At 38.9% G+C, this 24,515-nt stretch overlaps 1 protein-coding gene across 1 annotated transcript; it reads right to left on the minus strand.

Annotated features, from left to right (window-relative positions):
• Window positions 1-23,364, minus strand: LOC127622434 (opsin-5-like). The gene is made up of 5 exons (XM_052096542.1): window positions 23,292-23,364; window positions 13,711-14,004; window positions 10,886-11,217; window positions 3,254-3,474; window positions 1-46 (listed from the first exon to the last, which is right to left on the minus strand). The coding sequence occupies exons 1-5, from the start codon at window positions 23,362-23,364 to the stop codon at window positions 1-3; spliced, it is 966 nt and encodes a 321-aa protein (XP_051952502.1).
• Window positions 23,365-24,515: the final 1,151 nt, after the last annotated feature.

Consider the following 24,515-nt stretch of genomic DNA (forward strand, 5'->3'; position numbering starts at 1 on the left):
TCACACTAACATGCTTTCGCTTGAAAATGCATGAACTTTTCCTCCACAAATAATGAAGAGTTTTGAAAATGCTCTCCATTACAGCTTACTTTGGAAAATTGATGATGTTAGCAAATTGAAAACAAAGTTAACCCTCTACCGAACAAATTATGATGAATACATAGAAAAAAATATTTCTTTTCTTAGAATAGCTTAACTTGAAATTCTGTAAACATTTTTTTTTATTGTATAGTATTTTAAAGTACTTTATGATATGTTGCCATATGGCAACCACCTGCAATAGTGGAAATAACTTGGAATAAGTGTAAATGTACTTAATATTTTTCCTCAGAAATGTAATTTGTGTTGACTCAATTGGTAAGCTTTATAATAAGCTTTAACACTGTACTCACATACTACACCATATACATACATTTCAACAACTTGGGATTTTATTCATTTCATTCTTTTTTCAGAGGTGAGGCACAGTTACACCTCTTTATTTTGTGCACTTCACCCTAACAGTACCCTTACAGCCAAAATACTTACAGCTGCCCTTTTGAGAGACAATGTATTGAGTGTGTGTGTGTGTGTGTGTGTGTGTGTGTGTGTGTGTGTGTGTGTGTGTGTGTGTGTGTCATGCTCGTTCTAAATGTTGTGACATCTGTGCTACCTGTATTCATATCTAATCAGAAGGAAAAGTGCAGTCTAAATTCAATGTATCCATTATACAAATGCCAGACGGTCCTTAACATATGACTAACCAACATTATATAACTAGAATGAATGCTGTTATTGTTTGATCAGCTTAACAGATTCCTACTAGCTAGCTAAAATATTGTAGTAATGTCATTCCACTTCTGCACAGTGTTGCCGCTTGGCAACACAGACATTTGATCGATTTACAAAAAACTAATTCATAAAAACTTTTTGGAGTGATGAATATGTCATCATAGCTTACCTGGCGTGATGTTTAAAAAAATTTTTCGCTGAGGTGAAATCAGCTGGTCTTTCTTTCATACTGACGTTTTAGTCAGCTTTCAGCAACTTCGATTTAAAGAAATCAGAAATCACGCCACAGTAAAGTACTGCATGTCATGTGACTTAACCTAAGCACATGATTGGCTAAACTAAAGTCTTCTCTTTCCCCCCCCAAAAAAATCTAGCATGTTTTATTAAAGAGACAGTGGCAAGGAAATGAACACAAAGACAATGTTGCCATATGGCTACACGGTGCGTTAGAGGGTTAAGTATATTTAGTATTGTTTATATATAATTTTTTTTTTTTGTAGTAATACTAAGGTTGTGGTTTGTTTAAGGTCAAGATATTGCTGTTTTAATGATGATGAATTAAATTTAGGGCTACACATTTTATGTTATAAATAGAGATGCACCGATCGACCGGCCAGGGACCGTAATCAGCCGATTTTCCGCATGCTAGGCCCGGACCGGTGACCGTCCGGTCAGACTCACATCTTTCCGATTCCGAGCCAGTCCGTTTTGTTGCCAGCAGCGCAGAAAATAACGTCACAGTGGCATGTAAACATGTCGTTGACATGGAAGTTCTTCACTATGAGTGAAGAATACACAGAGTTCGCAATTTGTAATAATTATAAGGCTAAAGTAAACCATGGGGGAACCACCACAATAACGTTCGGAACAACAAACCTAATTAGACAATTAAAACACCCTCACACAGCTGAACATGCCCAGTTTGAAGAAGCTAAAAAAGGGAAAGCAGCTAAAGCTAGCCAGAGCTCAGAGCCAGTCACAAATCAGCAGCCTCTCCCATCTTATCTTGGTATGAGCAGCGACAAGACCATTGCAATTACGAGGAAAATTATGGTATTCATGGCCCTGGATGACCAGCCGTTCTCCGTAGTTGAGGAAAGAGGCTTCAGAAATCTGATACATTTCCTCAGCCCAAAATACACAATACCGAGTAGGCGGTAATTTTCCGACGTCGCTTTGCCCGAGTCGAGTTGTTTAATCTCGTGTCATGTCACACACGCAGTCTGTTACAAGCCAATCCCGAAGCAGCAATCAGTTTAACAACTGATATTTGGACATCTAACGTAAGCTTAATGTCAATGTTGAGCGTATTGCACACTTCAGTTTTGTTCATAGGCTTGTAATCTTTGGAATTGTTTTGACAGACGAGTAAAAGAGAGAAAAATGTCAATTTAAAAAAACTGTGGAAAATGGCATCTGTTTTGTTATATAAAGCAACTAGTTTTAAGTTAATTGTTATTTGTACCTCTTTCCAGTCACAGAGCACTTTATTTTGAGAGTTGTTTAATTCAGAGAAGATCCTGTAACTTAGTGCAGTTTGGGGAAAATTGTAACGTTTAATAATTAATTTTATTATGAAAATAAAATTTTGCATTGAAGAAAAGTAGATTTTTGTTTGTATATGCTGTCAATTATACTTTAGAAATAAATAAAATCGGAATTGGGAAAAATCGGTATTGGCAGGTCACACTAACATAAACCTCGGAAATCGGAATCGGCCAAGAAAGTTGCAATCGGTGCATCTCTAGTTATTAAACATGGCAGAACACTATGCATTGGCTTTGTAACATTAAATATCAAGGTATCTTTGGATTAAGTGGTTCTTAACTAGTGGGTCGCAACCCAAAAATGGGTAGTATGTCTGCTCTGAGCAGGGAAAAACTATGCTAAACACAAAAAATAACACACAACCATACATCTAATCGTGTAGAGTTAGGTTAGCAAAGTAAAAATGTCTATTTTTCTATTTCTAGAGAAAACCTTTCCTGTATCTTTTGTTGTTACTCTGCGTCCAAATTAGAAAAATGGTCATGTGGCAATGTGTGCACTCATCTTCAAAAACCAAGTAAGGTTTAAAAAAAATAAAAATAATATATATATATATATACACATTCAATTAATACCAACCACTATTTGGTTTGTGTGGTGGATTTTCTGTTGCTAAGTGCATGAAATCATTGAAATTCACATGATGTTAGAATTTTTCCTGCTCAGCCTGTCATGTATATCATTTTGCATATTAGTGGGCCTACTGTACTCTTCAGATCTAAGCTTATGCATGCTGCTGCCTGTTTCCTCATATTTATTCACCAGAGCCTGTCTCCTCATCACTCGGTTTTTTTCAGGGGTGAATTGTCTGCCCTCTACCATTTTGTGCTCTCACTCCTCGGACCTTTCTTGTTTTTGTACCCTGCTGGGTTCTTCTGAAAGTTGTCCTCTTGAGAGGGTCAGTCTGTCTGTTACATCCCAGCAGTGGTGGCAAAAACACAGTCGGATATGTCGCAGCTCCCTCCGGAAAGACTTGCGAAAAACATAGTAAACAAAAGGGTTGTACACCGTTGAGCACTTTGCAAAGAGGCAGGGTAGCAAACTGACAATGGGCGATACTCTGTAATTGCCCCCGGAGTGAAACATGGTCCAAAGGCTGATTGACACATAGGGTGCCCAGGAGATGATAAAGCCAGCGCTGATCAGAATGCCCATCTGAAACACAGGAGGAACATTTTTACTGACATGAGAAAGAAGTGAAAAGAGCTCAGCTGGTAAAGTCTAGTGAATCAAGTTGGACATGCTTCTGCTCTTATAGTGTGGAGGAAAGGGCAATAATGCATTCATTAAGAGTAATGGTTCCACATGTTCCATTTAATAATTGAAATTCTATGAACATCACAGATTCTTCTTAAATATCCTGGCTGGCAGCACTAAGTTTGTTGGTGAGATCTGTGAAATGAAGGTTTAAAAGAGCTACCTTTACAATTGTGAACTTAGAGTGCTGAAAAGTCACCAGCATACCATTTGTTGGATGCTGGTCCCAAGCACAGGATTCTAGTGTTCACAAAACATTCTTAAGAACAAAATTCTTCTTAAATAACATTTCCTTCAAAAGTTGTATTTCTGAAAAAATTTTAATAATGCTTTTTATGAATGTTCTTTATGAATTCAACTTCTAAGCAGTTCTTAAGAATGTTCCTAAGAACTTTCTCAATTGTTTTCTTGAGATAAAAAAAAAAAATGTAATCCTGCCCATCGGGCCTCTTAAATAGCTCAACCACCAAGACTTCCTTGGAATAATTTGAACTTTTTCTTTTAAAAAAAGCAAAAACCGAGATTACAGTGAGGCACTTAAATGAAACAAAATGGGACCAATCAAAAGTTAAACTTTTGGGCAGAAATGTGAAGCTTATCATTTTATATAACCACTTACAATAATTATTGTGTTAAAACTTATGTATTATTTGAGCTGTATAGTTTTTTTTTTTTAAAGAATCTTCATAGTTAAATACAATTTAATTGTATTGCTCACCCAAAAATGAAAATTCAATCATTGTTTACTCATCCTTGTGTTGTTATAACCCTATATGACTTTCTTTCTTAACAAAAAGGGAGAAATTGTGAAAAAATGTTGTGCTCAGAGCTATCATACATTGGTTGTTTATAGTGACCCCTTCAAGCTTCAAAAGAAGACAAAAGTATAATTCAGACTTCTAATAAATTTCCATGAGACTCATGATTGTTATGAAAGCATAAAATAAGATTTGGTGAGAAACAAACCGAAATCTAATGTATTAATTAGTTAAAATGTTCACTGTCCATTGATCTTCTGTGTGCATTCATAATAGGGCACAAGAGCAACAGTTCACATTGGGGCATTCAAGTGAAAACTTGTTTATCTAAAAACAGATCTGCCACAGCAATAGTGACAAAAGAAAACAGATGCACAAAAACCAGAGAACAGAACATACTAAACATACCTGAAGAGTTTGTAGTGAAAGTATTAATGCATTTCTATGCCCAGCCTTATTTTTTTTTAAAGTTTATGGACTGGTGCCAGTTCACAGTGGATGGAGTTACCCACGTGATGCCGAAAATAGAAAACACATGATCAAAAAAACATACGTCACTCATCACTGCTGGTTAGGACAAAAATTCTGATTACCATAGAAAATTTACCTTTAATCAGGTGTCGTTCACCGTCAGGTTAGGACACAGTGTGACTGTGGCTGCATCTTGCCTACTATGTTTCTGTTTGATTTCTGATTGAAAAAAATAAGGCTGGGCATTGAATTCCATAAATTCTTCAACTACAAACTCTTCAGACATATTTAGAAAGTTCTGTTTTATGTGCAACTGTACAGTTGTGGCTGTACATGTGTTGTGGCTATACTTTTGAAATAGCTAATTTTTTAAAGTTAACAGATTGGCCCCATTCACTTCTACTATAAGTGCCTCACAGGAAACCAGATTTTTTTTTCTTCTTTGTTGTTTTTTTAAAGAAAAGTAGGGACGAGTCAAAATAAATTTTTGTGGTAATCAATATTATGCCACACATGCTACTGACTGAGCTTAACTGGTACTGAACCCTTAATATTCCTTTAAATCACTGTTTTTATGGTTGTTTTAGTGTTTACAGTGTTAAGTCATCATGGTAATGAAGTTGTAAAATTGTATATAAATTTACACAAATGTTTAGTACGTGATTTATTACTATAGATACTATACACTATATCTATATCACAAATATTGTTTGTTGTCTTGTGGCTATACTTTTGAAACAGTGAGTATTTTAATGTTTACAGATTGGCCCCATTCACTTGTAATTCACTTGTGGACGTGTTGAGATACATTTTTAGGGTAATCAACAGTATGCCACAAATTATGTAGATCTAATTATATTGAGCCTGGAATATTCCTTTAAAGTAATTAAACTATGTTCAAGCTACTCTTTTGAATTAGTTCCAATATAAAAAGTAGCTAACTACATAGACTCCAATAAAGGGGGCAATATAACCGTGCGTGCCATGGGTGTCCGGCTTATGCATTGGCTACTTTATGTAAAAAAAATTTTGACAGGGCGGAAGGCGGGGCCCGGTGGTGATTCTGCACACCTGGTCCTTTATCCCTCTCGGAGGCTTAATTAGCCTGATAAGGGACCGGGTGTGCAGAATCACCACCCGGACCCGCCCTCTGCCCTGTCACAGGGTTTTAAAAGAAAAGTTGGTATTTTGCTGAACTATTGTCATGCTACTCAAAACTAGTTAATTTAGTAGAGTTGTTACTTTTAGTTATACCTCACCAAAATGCTCTAGACACTGTAAGGTTTAAAAGCAAGGATCCTGAAATTGACAAGGAAACAAGCATGTGGCTATATTTATTTATTTTTTGGAAATCCATTAGTGACCTTTTAAATTGTTCCTAACAGGTTTACGATTTTAGAAACAAGTGCATTGGGGGCCAGGGAGTTGTGGAATGGGGGGTGCAAACTGTGCTTGTCACTGTCACAGTAAAGACTATTAAGTGTCATGCTGATGTGTGATCCCTCTAGGGTTCACACTTACTGTGACCCTGTGTCTTGTTAAACACTTAAAAGAAATGAAAAGGACAAGGTTTCAAAACTAAATGACCCTTTTATATTGTGGCACTCAAAGATGTAGCCATAATTTGCATACCGTCAGTCATGTGATTAGTGTGCCGACGTTAATGCAATTACCTGGTCGTTATGGCATCATGACAGCAACATTTTAATATTGGATAACTTTAAACAAATAAGGTTAGGAAGCAATTCTATCACACTAAAATCATGTTAACACATTATACTTTTTAATGTTTATGGACTGGCCTTGTTCACTTACATTGTAAGTGCTTAACTATAACTGTGATGTTTTGCTTTTTTTTATAACTAAACAAGGAATTATTTTAGTGGTAATCAACATTATGCCACAAATGCTGTTGATTGAGTTTAACTTGTATTGAATACAAAACATTTAAACATTTCCTTACTAACAGATAATGAAATATGCTGTATTCAGTGAACACATGACTTGTATTGCATTACTATATATGTATGTATATTCAGCTCTGGAAAAAAATTATGAGACCATTGCAAAATTATCTCAGTTTCTCTGTATTTAATATTTATAGGTATGTGTTTGAGTAAAATGAATATTTTTGTTTTATTTTATAAAGTACTGGTCAATCAAGGTATGGATGGAGCCCAATCTCCAGACCTGAACCCCATTGAAAACCTCTGGAATGTGGAAGATGGATGGCCACAAGCCATCAAATAAAGCTGAGCTGCTTGAGTTTTTGCACCACGAGTGGCATGAAGTCACCCAAAAGCAATGTGAAAGACTGGTAGAGAGAATGCCAAGACGCATGAAAGGTGTGAATGATAATCAGGGTTATTCCACCAAATATTTATTTCTGAACTCCTAAGATAAAACATTAGTATTGTGTTGTTTATAAATCAGAATGAGCTTTGGTGATAGGACAAATAAGTGCACACAGAAAATTACAATAATACCGAATATAAAAATGTAAGAGTATAAATAGACATACAAATAATAGGACATAGAACAGAATGGCATATGTGCAAGTGGTAATGTATGTGCAAGGTAGGGGTATGTACAGTTAATGAATTAAGTATGTGAATTTACATAAGTACATGAGATATGTATTTACATTATTGCACTATGGGGGAGTCTTGAGGCAGTTTAATTTTTCACTTCAACTGAACTTCAATTCTCTTGAAGTCCACTATCATCTCCACTATTTTGAGCGTATTCAGCTCAAGGTTGTTGTGACTGCACCAGACAGCCAGCTGATAAACCACCAATCTGTATGCAGACTTGTCACCATTGTGGATGAGGCCGATGTCCGTGGGGTCATCTGCAAACTTCAGGAGTTTGAAAGTGGGGTCTTTTGTTGTGCAGCCATTCATGTACTGGGAGAAGGGCAGTGGAGAGCAAACACATCCCTGAGGAGAACCAGTGCTAATAGTGAGGGTCCCGGATGTGAGTTTCCCCAGTCTCACTAGCTGCTGTCTATCTGCCAGAAAGCTGATGATCCATCGACTGATTGGTGTAGTCATGGAGAGCTGGGTCAGTTTGGATGAGAGAAGATCTGGTATGATGGTATTAAATGCTGAACTGAAGTCCCAGTTCTGTCGAGTTGTTGCAGGATATTATGTCGTCCAGTATTGACAGCATCATCCACAGACCTGTTTGCTCGGTAAGCAAACTGAAGGGGGTCCTTCAGCAGGGGTCCAGTGATGTCCTTCAGGTAGGCAAAAACCAGTCTCTCAAACGACTTCATGACCACAGACGTGAGAGCGACAGGTTTTTTGGAGAGCGGAATGATGGTAGAGTGTTTGAAGCAGCAGGGAACTTCATACTGCTCCAGTGATCTATTGAAGATCTGTGTGAAGATTGGGGCCAGTTGGTCAGCGCAGACTTTCAGACAGCAAGTGAAACACCACCTGGGCCTGAAACTTTCCAAGTCTTTTGTTTCCGAAAGACCCGGCACACATCCTCCTCACAGATCATAAATGCAGATTGAGTGGGAGGAGGTGGTTTCCAGGAGGGGTTGGTGTGTGGAGTGAAGATCAAAACGGGGAAGGGGTGTGAGACTGGGCTTTTCAAACCTGCAGTAAAACACTTTCAGTTCATCAGCCATTAGTTGACTCTACAGAGCGAGGGGTGGCTAAAGCACAGCAAGTTGGCACAGTAGGGGGCACAGGTGGGGGGGGGGGGGGGGTGTCTTGTACTTGGTGTTGATTTTTAGGCCTTTTCACACAGATATAGTATTGTTGGCTTAAAACTGTTTTTCAGAGTAGCTTCTTTTAGCCACACGGGTTTCCTTAGTAAGTGTGTTCCTGGCCTAGTTGTACAATGTTTTATCCCCACTTCTGTAAACATCCTCTTTGGCATGGTGAAGCTGTCTGAGTTTTCCTGTAAACCATGGTTTATCGTTATTGAATGATAAAAATGTCCTAGTAGGTATCCTCACAGAAACTGATATATGATATTACAGTATCTGTGTGCTCATCCAATTCTGTGGCTGCAGCCTCAAAAACACTCCAATCAGTGCAAAGCAGGCTTGTTGTTCCAGCTCTGCTCCATTGGTCCACTCTTTACAGTAATTACTAAAGGCTTAGTTGATTATAATTTTGCTTGTAGGTTGGGAGAAGATGAACCAAACAGTGATCAGAGAGTCCTAAAGCTGCACGTGCGACAGAGCTATATGCATTCTTTACAGTGGTGTAGCAGTGCTCCAATATATTTTTTTCTCTGGTGTGATGCACTAAATGACAATATTTTTATTTAGAATTTGGGAGAAATTTTGTCAGTACTGTATAAATTTTATATGTTTTTTACCTTTTAAACATAAATAAAGTTCCAGAGAAACTGATAATTTTCATGTGGCTCTTAATTTCTTTCCAGAGCTGCACACACACACACACACACACACACACACACACACACACACACACACACACACACACACACACACACACACACACACACACACACCCCTATCATTATGAGGACTTTCCATAGACATAATTATTTTATACTGTACAAACTATAGATTCTATCCCCTAAACCTAACACCACCCCTAAACCTAACCCTCACAAAAAACTTTCTGCATTTTTACATTTTCAATAAAACATAGTTTAATATGTTTTTTAAGCTGTTTAAATTATGGGGACACTTAAAATGTCCTCATATATCACATTTATAGCATAATACCCTTGTAATTACCAGTTTGTAACCTAAAAAAGTGTCCTCGTAAACCACATAAACATGTACACACACACACACACACACACACACACACACACACACACACACACACACACACACACACACACACACAGTGCTGGGTAGTAACGGATTCCATGTAATATTTATTATTGAATCAATTTACAACATCAAATACTTGTAATTTGTATGTAATTTATTGATCCCTCAAATTTTTTAATTTATAAATGAATTCATTCTAAATCATCTTACAGCTGATATACATTCGTAAGTCTGAGAATTTCCATAAGGGGGAGAGATATTGAATTGCATACACAGACCTGTTACGAGCCGACAGCGAGGTGACTATAATTACACTGAAAATGGAGAGGTAATGTATACATAAATGCTGAACCGATTCCATTAGTGTGGAAAAGTTAGTCGTAGTTCCCTATCTGTCACTCACTCAACATTGTGTCGATGTTGTGACACTAGGGATCACTCCCGAGAGCCCGAGACACCTCTGATCTTTGATTAAAGGCCTATGGGAATTGGCAAGTGGTATTTGCATACGGGTAAAAAGGAGGGGGACGTGCATACTGCTCATTCAGATTTTCTCTTCGGAGCCGAACGGTCGATGGTTCAAGCTGAGCAAGCGATTTCCATCCCTCACCTCTGCTGGATCCTTATGGTGCATTACAACACCTTTCTCCCCTCTCTGCATGGATGCACTGCAGAGATCGCCCCTGGGCGCTTCAGCAGATCTCAAGAGTATATTCTAAAAGAGTGTTTTCCCTCACAAAAAGAGTATATTCTAAAAGAGTCTTTTTCAAGATGCCTTTCAGATTGTGTGTTATTCCTGGTTGCGGTCGATACCTCTCACCTTCCACCGGCCATGATCGCTGTCTTTCGTTCCTGGGCAACTGCCTGTGCCGAGACATCTTTTGTGAATGCATCATGTCCTTATTGCGAGCTTGTTCACTCCATCAGGGAACGGAGGTTACGGAAGTAACCAGGACATTTTGCAATGTGACATCAAATAAACAGCAATGTCAGAAGTAATCAAAAAGTAATCTAAAAGCAATCAAACTAGATTGATTTTAAAATGCAATCTATGATATTACGTTACTGACCACAATATTAGTAATGTAATTTGTAATATGTTCCATATTACAATTCAGAATGAATCTAAAGGGAACTGTATATACATTGGCATATGTACATTTATTGTAATGCCAAAGGAGGATGGTTCCCTCAGCTGAGTCTGGTTCCTCCCAAAGTTGTTTCTTTCCAGAAACTAAACATCTTATGGATTTGTTTTCCTTGCAAAATTTGACTCTTGAATATGTGCAATTAGAGCAAAGCAGAATCTTACCAGTGTGACCTTTCTCTCAACGCTGCCTGAGCTGGGCAGGTTATTGTTGCTCTGAATTGACTGATAGGCCTTGTGAAGCTTCCAGGCGATGCCAGAGTAGGTGAACAGGATAACCACACATGGGATCAAGGTGCACAGGATGGCCAAAGCCATGATGAAGGAAGAGCCGTTAAAGGAGTTTTGGTACTCGGCCCAGTCCACAGAACAGGCCAAACCATAGGGTTCTGGCCCATATCCTCCCCAGCCCAGCAGAGGAAACACAGCCCAGAGCAATGAGTACAGCCAGATGACAGCAATCAATATACATATAGTTCTTCTTTGAATCTTGTTGCCTGTAACAGATAGACATTGTTCTATGATGTTTGTTTCTGAGTGGTTTATGACCAAAACAGTTTAAGCAAATGAGAATGATTTGGACACTAATAAGGTTTGTTCAAAAACACTCAAATAGTAGGCATATATTCAAGTGAGGCATAAAGACTGGACATGATTAAGTATGACAAATTGTTGGGTAAGTAACTCAAAATAAGTATCCACTAATCCACTACAAATGACTAAATACGTATGTCATTAAAAAAGTATTCAATTAACTAATTGCTTAATTTTTAAGTTATTTTCTAAAACCCTTTTCATAGAATTTATTTCCTCTGTTCATTGTCGCACACACTTCAGCTACTACAGAAACGCAAAAAAAAGCAACACTTTAGCAAGCTTCCATGGTCAGTGACATATGTTAATGGTAGCTGTTATCCACTGAGGCCCTGTGAATGGTCCAAGGTAAAGACAATAATATTTAATATGAGTTTTACCATGTTAGCAATATACAATATGGTGGTAGAAGCAATTATATAAAGGTTACATGTACATAGATTCACTGATCAGTTTGTGATCTGCTCTATGCTCCTAAAATGATGGCATCAATGCTGCATAATAATGCTGCAATACAACTGACAGTGCTCTTGTGGTTTAGAGGAAGATGATCAGGTTGTAGAAGAGAAGCAAGGTGGGAAGATGAGCCAAGAGACAATTTTCCCCTTAAATATAACATCTCTGTTCCCTCTGAATTTAATTTGCAAAACAATCATGCTGCCAACTACGTGGCCGTGCATAGAAATCTATGTACTGTTTGGTAATTTATTGATTTAGGCCTAATTATTTTTCTTACATTTATTTATTATTTTATTTCATTTATCTGTTTTATGCCTTTATTTAACATTATATACAGTATTAGTGTTTAGTTATCATATAGGAGTATACATTAGATAATAAAAATAGGCCTACTGTGCATAATTGACATGAAAAGTAGACCTACATAATTATATTATATTTAAATAAAAAAAATAAAAAAAATATATATATATATATGCATTTTTTTTATTCTTATTAAAGTATCATGGGCACATTGTATACTACTACATAAAGTGTAAGAACTTGTTGCTTGTAACAGATGGACAATGTTTTATGTTTGTTTGTTTTTTTTTGTTGGAAATGCTGTGGCCCCTAAAAGTATTTTTCACTTTTAAGCCTTTTTAAGACTTTTAATGATTTGTTAATAACACGAGTTGTTTATGAATAAAACAACGTAAGTGAATGAGAATGATTTGGTCACAATTTGTTCAAAAACACTGTAGTCAAATACTCAAGTGAAGCATAAAAGATTGAACAAATGAGTGTTGGGTAAATAACTCAAAATAAGGGTCCACTAATCCATTAACAAATGAGTAATTATATAATTGATTAAAAAAGTAATCACTTTTCTTATTACTTTACTTTTAATTTAGTTTCTAAAACACTTTTCAAAACTTTTTATTTTTCCGCACAACAAATTCAAAATGTCTATATTTCCTCTTTGTTCATTGTCACGCACACTTAATCTCTGCTATCACAGAAACACAAAAAAGCACTCATGTGAACACATGAGTCATATTTGAAACGTATAATAGATAACATTATTCTGGAAAAGTGTAACCTAAGTAATGTACTTAAAAGTAATTACTTTAATTGAATTACAATATTACTTTCATCTGATTACAATGATTTTAAATGTATTTTATTACATTACTTTTTATGTTTGACAAGCAGAAAGTGTCCATATACCTTTTGTTTTCAGTATCAAAAGTGTATCCATTGTTTTATAATGTGAAACCTTAAAAACTTATTTTCATGCATTGTTTTGATTAAAAGATGCTAAGTATTTTAAAGGCCACTGTTAGATCACTCAATCATTGGACTAAAAATGTAATTATGTCTGTCTATGTCGCTCAATGACAATTTCATGCATCAAGGATTCCAAGGTCCTTGTGTTTCAAAATCTAATAAGTAGTAATGACAAGGGTGGCAATTACTGACCTCCCTTAAAAAGTACAAATAAGAATCTTTATTCTACATATTACATAAGGACTGTTAATAGCTCTTTCTGAATGAAATGTAATATAATTCAACCACCTCTGAAATAGGCCATATTATTGACAAAAACTCCAGATTTAATAGACAAGTATCTAGACAATATTTTTTTTTCGTAAAAGTTCAGCCTGAATGCTGTTCAAGTACATTTATGAAACTAACTACTTGTAAAAAAGTATTATTTATTTCCAGTATTTATAGAAACAGCATTTTTTTGTTGAAATTGAATAAGCAGGTGAAATCAATCTATGAATGGCTCACTTGTAATTGACCCTGCATAAAAAGTTGGCATACAAGAAATACATTTGTCCGACAATATTACACTCATCTGCTTTAAAGCTCAGAGTAAAATAAGTTTATACATTTTCTAAGATGCTGCTCTCTCACTTGTGACCTATGTCCCAATGCAACCAGAACATTACCTGATTTCGGAGGGTTACCTATCACCAGATACCTCACCAACCCCAAGACGGCCAGAGTCATGATGCTGGCCACGCTGAAAATCATACCCATCAGGCCATAGTACAGGCAGGAAGGGTCGCCTCCGATCCAAGCATGGCTGAAGGCGGAGGCGATTGACAGTGGGTACATGCTGATAGCCATACCAATGTCTGTCACAGCCAGACTGACCGTGAGGAGCTCAGGAGCTTTGAGGACGCTGTGACGCCGGACGGCTGTTACCAGCACAGCGGCGTTGCCCAGGATGGAGAGGATAGCTGGAGTGGGGTGAAAAAGAGTGCCAATCTGTAGAAAGCCTAATGGTAAAAAATACGTTGACACTCAAACCAATAGGTCCGATTAGTCAATTAGAGAAAATTATTCGTTTATTTACATTTATTTCTTATAAATATATGCACATAATTCTCTATAATGTCATCATATGCCTTAGTAGTAAGACTGTTCTTTGCTGGAATTACGGGAGTAGCCAAACCCATTAATCAGAAGTGGGTGTCATCATACTTTTGGCCATGTAGTACATCATCATGCTGGTAGTAAGGTATGATATCAAGGTCAAATTTGCTTATACATAATTTTTCTTTAGCTCAATAAGCTGATCGAACTGCTAAATTGAAGACCACTAGAATTGAAAAATCAAAATGTCACTAAGCAGTGATCTTTACAGATGACTCTTCAACTGAAAAACTAGGTTCCGCATCATCTGCGCTGGGTTTGAAAAACACCATAGAAACAATTTTACTTCTGTCTTGAACACCATTGTTAAGACACCAGACCTTGAGTTAAACAGCCAGGCTTTACATATCAATCTTGCCAAAGGTAAATTGGTATAAAAGTGAGACAAACTGTTGATGTGTTCTCCTTAGAAATGGTGTTCATCAGCGAAACAACATTTGCAGAAGCTGTCTGCCTTTGTGAGACTATCTACAGTATGTGATTTTCATTTGTATGATATTTTGTTCTCAGAAGCTGTAGAGTTTGATGCCTTAGGTGAAATCAAGCCTAATGCCACACTTTAATTGCACTTAGAAAATATCTGCTTTCAAAGAAATGTACAGAAATAGTCCATGTAAAATCATTTGGAAATTGATTTGTTCACCATATATCCTACAAGTTTCAAGCAGTATATTTATAATATACAGCAGGTCATTGGATTACACAGCGAAATCAAACCATGCATTTTCCTACAAAAAGATAGCCCACCACCACCCTCTTTTTTGCAGCTCAATGAATTTTATTTTTGGACTTGAGTTCTGAAAGTTTCAGTATGTTTTTAGGACAGTTCATTATTTTATTTAAATAGATCAAGGGACATGTGATTTCTCATGACCCCTTTAAATTATTACTTCAAACGGTCCAGTAGTTAAAGTGCACAACCTTTTCAGATGACTCCAATGAGTATAAATCATTAATTAAAAAAAAAAAACCTTGTACATGGTGACAAGAGTACATATAATCTGCTATTTTTCAAAGCCAGAACTCTTCACAAGGAAAATCAAAATTAAATGATCATATGATTAGATTTAAATTCTAAGGGATGCAGCCTATTATAAAATGCAAATGAAACACATCCTCATTTTGGTGAGCTAGTTATTCTGGCAATTAATAGCTTGACTTTTCTAACAAAACGTCCTGGTTACTTCCGTAACCTCCTGTAAAGCAGTCAATGGAAAGGAGGAGGCGAGAACCGGCTTTTCAAATTAAATAATAAAAAATTCAAACTCAAACAGAAGACAAACACACACACACATGACGGACATGTCCGTAAACTATCTCTCTCTCCCGCACAATCCTCCGCAGTCGACCTTTATCCCTCTCGGAGGCTTGATTAGCCTGATAAGGGACCGGGTGTGTATGATCACGACCTGGCCCTGCCCTCTGCCCTGTCACACCTCCATTCCCTGATGGAGGGAACGAGACGTTGTGTCAATGGATTGAGCCCTGTAGTGGTGCAGAGTCGAGAGACATCGAAGCACTTACCTGACTCCTGATACTCACCAGTGGATTGGTCGCTCTTGAGAGCCCGAGACACCTCTGATCTTTGATAAAAGGCCAATGAGAATTGGCGAGTGGTACCCACATGCCACTCCCCCGTACCAAGTGCACAAAGGAGGGGACGTGCATACCGCTCATTCAGGTTTTGTGCTGAGGAGCCAAGAATAAGGTCGTAGAGGTAGAGTGATGGTGTGTACCATGGCAGGTGGTAGGTCACTGAGGTCTTCCATGTCTCATCCAGGGGCCAGACATGAAGGTTCCAGAGGTCTGGTCGTGGGTGCCAGATGGTGCTCCTTCCCTGAGATAGAAGGTCCTTCCTCAGGGGAATTTCCCAGGGAGGGGCTGACTCGAGGAGAGTGAGGTCCGAGAACCATGTCTGGGTGGGCTAGTTGGGTGCTGCTAGGATGACCTGCTCCTCGTCCTCCCTGACCTTGCACAGGGTCTGTGCAAGCAGGCTTACTGGGGGAAATGCATACTTGCATAGTCCAGGCGGCCAGCTGTGTGCCAGCGCATCTATACCGAGGGGTGCCTCGATCAGGGCCACCAGAGTGGGCAATGGGAGGATTCCGGGGAGGTGAACAGATCTACCTGTGCCTGTCCGTATCGGCTCCAGATTAGCTGGACCACCTGAGGGTGGATTCTCCACTCTCCCTTGCGGGTGATCTTCCGTGACAGTGTGTCCGCTGTGGTGTTGAGGTCGCCCGGAATGTGAGGGGCTCGCAGCGACTTGAGGTGCTGCTGAGGAGGAGATGGCGGGTGAGTTGTGATATGCGAGGGGAGTGTAATATATGCTACCTTAGCCTTGTTGTCTGTTCGAACCAACACATGCTATCCCTGGATAAACTAGCGGAACCTCAGCAGGTCGAACAGTATTGCCAACAACTTGAGGCAGTTGATGTGCCAATGTAGCCGTTGGCCCGTCCAGGAGCAGGTGGCGGCGTGCCCGTTGCATACAGCACCCCAGCCGGTCTTGGAGGTATCGGTCATAACCACAACGCACCTGAAGACCTGTTCTAGTAGAACACCTGCCCGTAGAAATGCGTGGGGGCTGTAAAACCTCTTCTTCATTTCGGACGGAGGGGCAGTCTCTATAGCATGCTTCCGCAAAAGGGTGGCGACTTCCGGTCCCAAGGTAGAGGTGTTCTCACCCACCACCGTGCTGAAGTTGATGCCGCTGTACCTGTGCGGATGCCTGGCGAACTGAATCGTGTAGCTGAGTCAGACCCTCCGCGCCGGTGCGGAGCCAGGGAGGTCACATTGGCAGGGTTTGAGCCCTGTAGTGGTGCAGAGTCTAGAGACATTGAAGCACTTACCTGACTCCTGATACTCACCAGCGGATTGGTTGAGGTGGGGGGAAGAGGAGCTTCGTCCCCATGGTCCGTCGAAACCGTCCAGGTTTGAGTATTTTTGTGCCACAGCTTATTGAACAATGGTGGGGAAACTGCCGCCGGGGAAACTGCTCTTTTGTTGAATGTTTGGCTACCGCAGCTACTGGAGCGTACCGCAAAACAAAATGAAAGGGAAACAAATGATTCTCCTCCCGGCCCTCCAGCGGGGGATGGAGCGGTTTGTCTACGGGCTCCAGGGCAGCTGGTCTTCTCGTCCCTGGGTTGCCCATCTCAGGGGTGCTTAGAAGTCTTCTTCTTAGCAGGCGGCCGTGAGACGGGTGGCGTCTGCTTCCTGTGGGGGGTTCGATGCCGGGGTGGGTCCGCAGGGGTGGGCCGAGGCGGAGCCTGTGCAGACGCTGCAAGAAGATGCCGTTGGCGACGCGCAGACGGGTTGCGAGATCTTGAGTCGTGCCGGGGCAGTATATTTTGGTTGGCCTCCATCTGCAGCTTCACCGCCGAGAGCTGCTTGGCAAAGTCTCGACGGTGTCACCGAATAGGCTGGCATGGGAGATGGGGGCGTTCAAGAAGGGTGTCTTGTCAGCCTCTCGCATCTCGACCAGGTTAAGCCATAGGTGATGCTCCTGGACCAGCAAAGTGGACATCGTTTACTTAAGAGACTGAGCCATGACCTTCGTCACCCAAAGAGCAAGGTCGGTTGCCGAGCGCAGCTCCTTGGCTTGGTGTACCTGCAGGAGAGCTATGGCATGCAGAGCATAGGTGGCTTGTCCAGCGGCATCGTAGGCCCTGGCCATCAGGGACGACGTAAGCCTACAGGCCTTGGATGGGAGCTTCGGGCACCCGTGCCAGCGCTCCACGGGCATAGGTGCACCGTGAGCGCCTTGTCCACTGGGGGCATTGCCGAGTAACCCCTGGCCGCTCTGCCATCGTGGGTAGTGAGAGTGAGTGAGCAGAAAGATCGGGACGGGACAGTGAAAGGTGCTTGTCAGCTCCTTATGCACCTCCGGGAAGAAAGGCAATGGGAATGGGAGGTCCGTAGGGATTTACCCGGCGGAGGTAGTCCCATCGTGGTCACCGAATCGCCCCCAGTGCTCGCCACGCTGGCCTCATACCCGTAGGTAGAAGGACCGATGCAGGGAGCTGCTGGGGTGCAGTGCTTTCTAACGAAAGCAAGCCATGACCACAAAGTAGCCATGGTCATGTCCTCGCAGTGAGGACATGACGCATCCACAAATTATGTCTCGGCGTGTAGAGCTCCTCTTCTTTAAGCCCACATGATGTTTGCCACATGTTAACCTTCCCTTCGGGCAGGATGTGACGTTCGCGGGGTCTTTTTGCTCTAAAAAAGAATTACAACACCCCCCTTTGGTTGTTGTAGTAAACCAGTAGCATGGAATCAATGCAACTTACTACCCTTTTAATATCATAAATAATATACCAATGATATATTGTAAAATAAATAGCACTGTTTCAAAGAGCGACAAATGTTAATTCTTAAATTAATAAAATTATAGTTATAGACTCTCAAGCTCTTAAAGGTGCACTTAGATATTTTCCGCCTGGAGCATTGTACAGCTCAATAGACCTTATTAACACTGGCGCCATGTTTTATTTTTTGGCATGTATAAAAATGAGGCTGTGAGGGATGGAGTCTCTTCAATGGCATGTACTGTAAAAAACTGTATCAAGCTTTTTATTCATTTTAATTTTCCACAACTCGTGTTTTCTGGAGTTTTTTTATCTTCTGAAATTTCTTGAAAATATATTATTTCAATGATACGTCAGTGGACGATCCAAAACACTTTAGACCACAGTAAAATATATTGAAGAGACTGTAAGTCTATCCCTCAAAGTGTCATTGTCATTTCCGTCACAAATTAAAGATGGCGCTACTGTGAACAAGTTACAAAACACTGGGTACAAAGGCATCATTATGGGAGGTTTCATCATCTCATTGCCTCTGGAGACAATAAAATACCTGCTAAGCTAATGGGACCATTGCAGTTTTTTTTTTTTTTTTGCATCTTTTGAGCATCAAGCAATGGAATGCCTTTATAGTCTAAGATTGGAGATAGCAAGTAAGAATAACCTGAACTTTGGATGGAACGCAGCAATAAATGGTGTGTATTTTGCTTAACCTAAATCATGTAGCTTTTATAGTATAGTCTTTTTCAGATAATTTGATGTTTTTTGTAAAAGGAATACATTGTCCTATTATTTATCTGTCCTGCTATGAGAAGGTTGATAAAAAGCATGTTACATACAATATGTGCAAAATAAAGACTTAAAGATTGCAAATACATCCTGTAGGGCACAGTGAGAGCTACACCTTGCTGCATTTGTATGCAGTCGGAGTGCATTACATAAACTGATAAATGATTAATTTACTCACTTGTGTTGTGGCTTTCAACACCAGTCACAATTAAATGATTGGGTGACCCACCTTAAACAACCAATATATAAAAGAATATTTATTGGTTGCTATGGCTCTCTGACATTTCTGTCTATACACTGCTTCCAAGAACGATCTGTACAGAGATTGTTAATCATTAGTGAAAAGACCAATGAAGAAATCTTGATTGAATGTAATGTTTCTGGATTGTCCAAATTAGGTAATCCCAGGTTACTGAATTCATTGGTCAGGTTCTGTAATTTAATGAGCAACGAAAGCTTACGAATGAGGCTTACAATAGCAATATTTTCACAGTCCTTCTTGAGGCTGATTTAAGAATATTAAATAATGGCTAATGGCATAGACGTTGGACATTTCTTTCAGAAAAGTATTTTTCAGAAATGAAATGTGCTTTCTGTATCTTGCTGATTGATATCTAGTCTGTTCGCTAATGCAATAGCTTACTAGCACGTAGCATGCTTAGCATCAAATCTCAACAAAGTGTACAACGTTTACATGCAATATGCTAATAATTAAGTTTGGCATGTTTAAACATTGAAAAACTAAATTAACAGTAACATATGACCAATAACTTTTTCAGTTGAAAACAAACAGACTTGTTACATTTACATTTAGTAATTTAGCAGATGCTTTTATCCAAAGCAACTTCCAAAGGAAATACATCGCAAGCAATTTTTCATGCAACGTTTAAAAACATCTGCAGTATAGGACTGCCAAGTTCTCACAGTGGCTGGAGTAGTAAAGATGCTAGCACAGATGAAAGAGACAGACAATAATTGTTTTAGATATTAAGAGCAGGATAAGTGCAGTAGTAAGTGCAATTAGTGTGGCAGCTACAGGTAGCCAGTGGAGTGAAATCAAGAGTAGGGTAACATGAGCCCTTTTTGGCAGATTGAATGCATTCTCGACCATCTGCAGAAATTAATTGTTTTAGCTGGAATGCCAGCCAAAATAGCATTGCAGTAGTCCAGTATTGAAATGATCAGAGCTTGGACCAGGAGCTGTGCAGCATATTCAGACAGGAAAGATCTGATTTTCCTGATGTTGTAAAACATGAACCTGCAAGACCGGCATTTGATGAGATGTGTGAAGTGAAATTTAGCTGCATCTACCACCACTCCCAGGTTCCGAGCTGTTCAGGTTGGTGTTACTGTAGCTGAACCAAGATGAATAGTGAGGTTGTGGTCAACAGATGGGTTGGCTGGGATCACGAGAAGTTCTGTTTTGGCAAGGTTGAGCTGAAGGTGTCATACCTACATCCAGGCCGAAATGTCCGAGAGGCAGGCTGGATCGACTTGTAAGCAAGCAATTAGCAAATAGCTAGCAATGATCGATTAGCAGTGATATACACAGCTAGTTGAACCGGTGTTTTGCAATGAAATTTCTTCATTCACAAAGTTTGCAGCATGATCACACAGAAAATTGACATTCAGAAAGTTTCAGAAAAGTTAATGTACATTGAAATCAACCCCATTCAGCCAAATTATTGACAAGCACCATCCTCATCAAACAATCATGAATTTCCCATTTACACTAGAAAGTAACCTCCAAGTCTGGTTCTGGTCTCGTGGTTATCAGAAAGTAATTGTGTCACTTAAACAATAATAACTACATTTCTGAGGTCTCAATTTTGCTCTAAAATTACATTTTTACTCCACTTTAGAAATAGTATCACCGCTTGTGCTGTTTATACCAAGTTTGAACGGTTAGGTTTAGATTTGGGGGTTTGGGTTAGTGGTTAGAGTTAATAAATATGCATACAACTTGCATTTTGTACCACTCAATAGACATTTCACCCAGAAATTGTAGCTCACATGTGCACAATGTTCAAAATATTCTTCCATCTTAATCCACCACAAAGCACAGATCAAGTTCAGCAGCAAAACCTTCGAGCTACTGAGGCTGAATTTAAAGTGTGTTAGCCTGTGTTTTGCTGGCATGCACTGTGATAGAGCTCTCAACGTTGTTACGAAATCATGGAGAAGGAAATTGCTGGCATCTAGCGATAAAGTTATATAAAATCAGACAGAATCTACATACAGACTCTAATGTAAAAAAAACTAAAAAATTTCAGAACTGTTATGACCTGTAATGTAGCCTAGTCTAGGGCATTTGCTGGCATACGCCGGATGTCCACCTATCTTTCTTAGGATTTTGAAATAATTGATGATATCTATGGCCGCCAAAACAACGAGAAGGCTTTTGACCCGGAACTTTTTCAATCTACTAACGCGATGCTGCAGCATCGTTGAATGAATAGTGTGTATGTAAGTTTACAGTGATTCTCTCTAAACGGGTGCACAGAGCTGCGGTAGCGCAACTGATGGCACAGGCAAGACAGTCCGACTAATCTGATGCACCAATCAGAATGTTCATTTCAGACGCAATTGGATATTGCAACTGTTAGTTCTGGTCCTTGAATCTGATTGGACAAGCCATTCTACACTAAAGTGTAAAAGCAGTGCAGAATGCCACTTGGATGGCAGTTTTTTTACTGAGAAAGCTGATCTCCAGAAAGCTGACAGCATCTCTTCTTGGGAGTGGCAACAGGTGATGGCACATGCTCCATTGGCACATGCTCCAACTCTCTCTCTCTCTCTCTCACACACACACACACACATACTTGTTTATCCAAGAACTTGGTAGAAACAGCACAAGCCGTGATACTATTTCTGAAGTGACATTTTTGAATTACTAACTTAGACGCATCATTTAATTTGAACCAGCAATGGCAGATTCTGATCCATCGCGTAAGAAGTAAATGTAAGTAATTCCATTCACAAATGCACTTTTTATGACCGTACTCAGTTTTTCAAAAATGTTTTAATTTACTTGTTCATTGAACTAGTATATATATATATACACACATTTACATTTAACTTATGCAATTAAACTTTGTGAAATACTGCATGTTATTGCACCCCTGCTAGTTTTTGATGCTCTTTTTAAAAAAAAAATTATAAAAAAAAACTTTTAATGTTGGTTTGAAGGTGGTGCCTTTTTCTCTGGATATCAAATCATTTCAATTTATATTTAAAATGTGAAAACAATTTCACTATACACATAAATGCACATAATAGTACACAAATAAAACATATAACCATTACTTTTTATGTAGGTAATACAGTATATGTTAATAGAAGATAATGTGTTAACTTCAACATTACCGCACTCAAATTAGCTACTATGCTTAACAGTTTATTGCGTATTATGAATTAGTTTATTAGTTAGAGTAATAATAAAGTATTAACAATTTTAATAGTAGCCTAATAAAAGGAACAATATTGACACCTATTCATTTGAATACATATTTAAAATCAAGTTACCATACCGTTGTTTTTAACATGCCAGCAAGAAACTTACCCTGATACATATTTTGTAAATTTATGTGGGACTATAATAACGACATTAATTTTTTTTCTGAAAAAAAAAAATCTTACACATTTACACATTTGTACGATAGGTCAGATTTATTTTTATTTAAACTGTTATGCTGATTATAATTTTTTTTAAGTTATTAAATTAGAAAAATGCATATAGAAGCCATTGTCATTAGTGTTCTCAGACTTTTGGACCCAGACACATTAGTTCACCAATTACAAAAGCAATCATTATTATTTTAATAAGAACTAAGAACTAGAACGGTACTGGAACTTTTTTCGACTGCTCTCTCCATACATTAAACATGAATTCCGAGGTATAAGAGGGCTGTCATTAATATGTTAAATGTAATGTAAAAAACACGTCTATACTGTAATATATTTTAGCGGTATGAAAAACAAAATGCACTTACCAACCAACAACAAAAATGTCCCCGCACCATAATCAATAGCAGGAGACAATTTAGAGGTGTAACGATCATCCATTCCTGCTTCTCAGTCCGAAGTGTCTGCAAATGTCATCCATGGGTTTTTAATTTCATCTCTGCTTCCCCTGGGGAAAAACTCTGTCAATATGACATCCTGTAGTCATCATCATTATGTGCACATAATCATTTTTTCCCTACACTTTCATCCTGAGTAATCTCGCTTTAAACATGAGCAGACACAAACTCATTCACCCATGTACTAACTTGGGCTTGCACAGGGAGTCGCAGACAGACCCCATCCTGTTGATTAGGATAAGGACTGTCACTGATGTGACAACGTGACAGTCCATAGTATCAAAATTGTCACCTGATACAACCTCAGTAATGTCGCTGAAGTGTCAAGATCTAATTCTGGTGCTTTTCTGCATGAAACCCAGCTGACACCTTTTGATGTATCTTGATGTGTACCCAGAATGTGTTGCTCTTGCAACGTCGTCATAAATGAGCATCCAAGTACCTGTCATGCTGTATTAGAGGTTGCAGAAGATCTTAAGCATGAAACTGGATGTTATACTCTGTGAAGAGAGATTAAAGAAATAATTATGTCCTTATTTAAATGATTCCCCTTATGCTGTCTAAATACCTGTATGCTGGTATTTTTTCAGTGGAACACAAAATTAGATGCTTTGAAAAAATTCATTCAGCCCCTTTCCAAATAACGACATAGTTCATAGTAACCATGTCCATAAAACAACAGAAAAGTAGCCCATGTTTCTTGTTTAGCCAGCCTTGTGTAAAATGTAGAAATTTTTGATAAACTGTAAACCGTTGCAACTGAATCATTTAGTCTGTGAGTTGAACTCAAGAACTGTATCATTTTGATTTGTGAAATTAATGATATGAAAGTGAGTTAATAATGTAATTTTTGGGTGAACTATATGGATTATGTGAGTGCACAGAACCAAAGGTTTTGCATATTAGGAGGTGCTATACTTTGAAATCCCATCTGTCTCTATGACGGTTCTAGATGTAAGCAGCACAAAAGATTCAGGAAGCAACCCACAACTTTTTAGCCAATCAGAAAAATAACCAGTTATAAACGCTCTCTGTCTGTCAGTCATTTTGGACCTTTGCTGACATTGGGTTGGCTGACATGTGTTTGGAAGTGTAACGAACGGGAGGCTTGGAAGGCAGACGAGGAGAGCGGAT

The sequence above is a fragment of the Xyrauchen texanus genome, chromosome 28 (genome assembly GCF_025860055.1).
Source record: "Xyrauchen texanus isolate HMW12.3.18 chromosome 28, RBS_HiC_50CHRs, whole genome shotgun sequence".
Taxonomy (NCBI): domain Eukaryota; kingdom Metazoa; phylum Chordata; class Actinopteri; order Cypriniformes; family Catostomidae; genus Xyrauchen; species Xyrauchen texanus.

What these genes read in the sequence shown, in the direction of transcription:
- LOC127622434 (XM_052096542.1), bottom strand. Translation starts at nt 23,364, where the DNA reads ATGGATGATCGTTACACCTCTAAATTGTCTCCTGCTATTGATTATGGT. An exon ending in GACATTTTTGTTGTTGGTTG is followed by an intron (nt 14,005 to 23,291) that starts GTAAGTGCATTT and finishes ACCCCACTCCAG; the next exon opens with CTATCCTCTCCATCCTGGGC. An exon ending in TTGAGAGAAAGGTCACACTG is followed by an intron (nt 3,475 to 10,885) that starts GTAAGATTCTGC and finishes CCTGTGTTTCAG; the next exon opens with ATGGGCATTCTGATCAGCGC.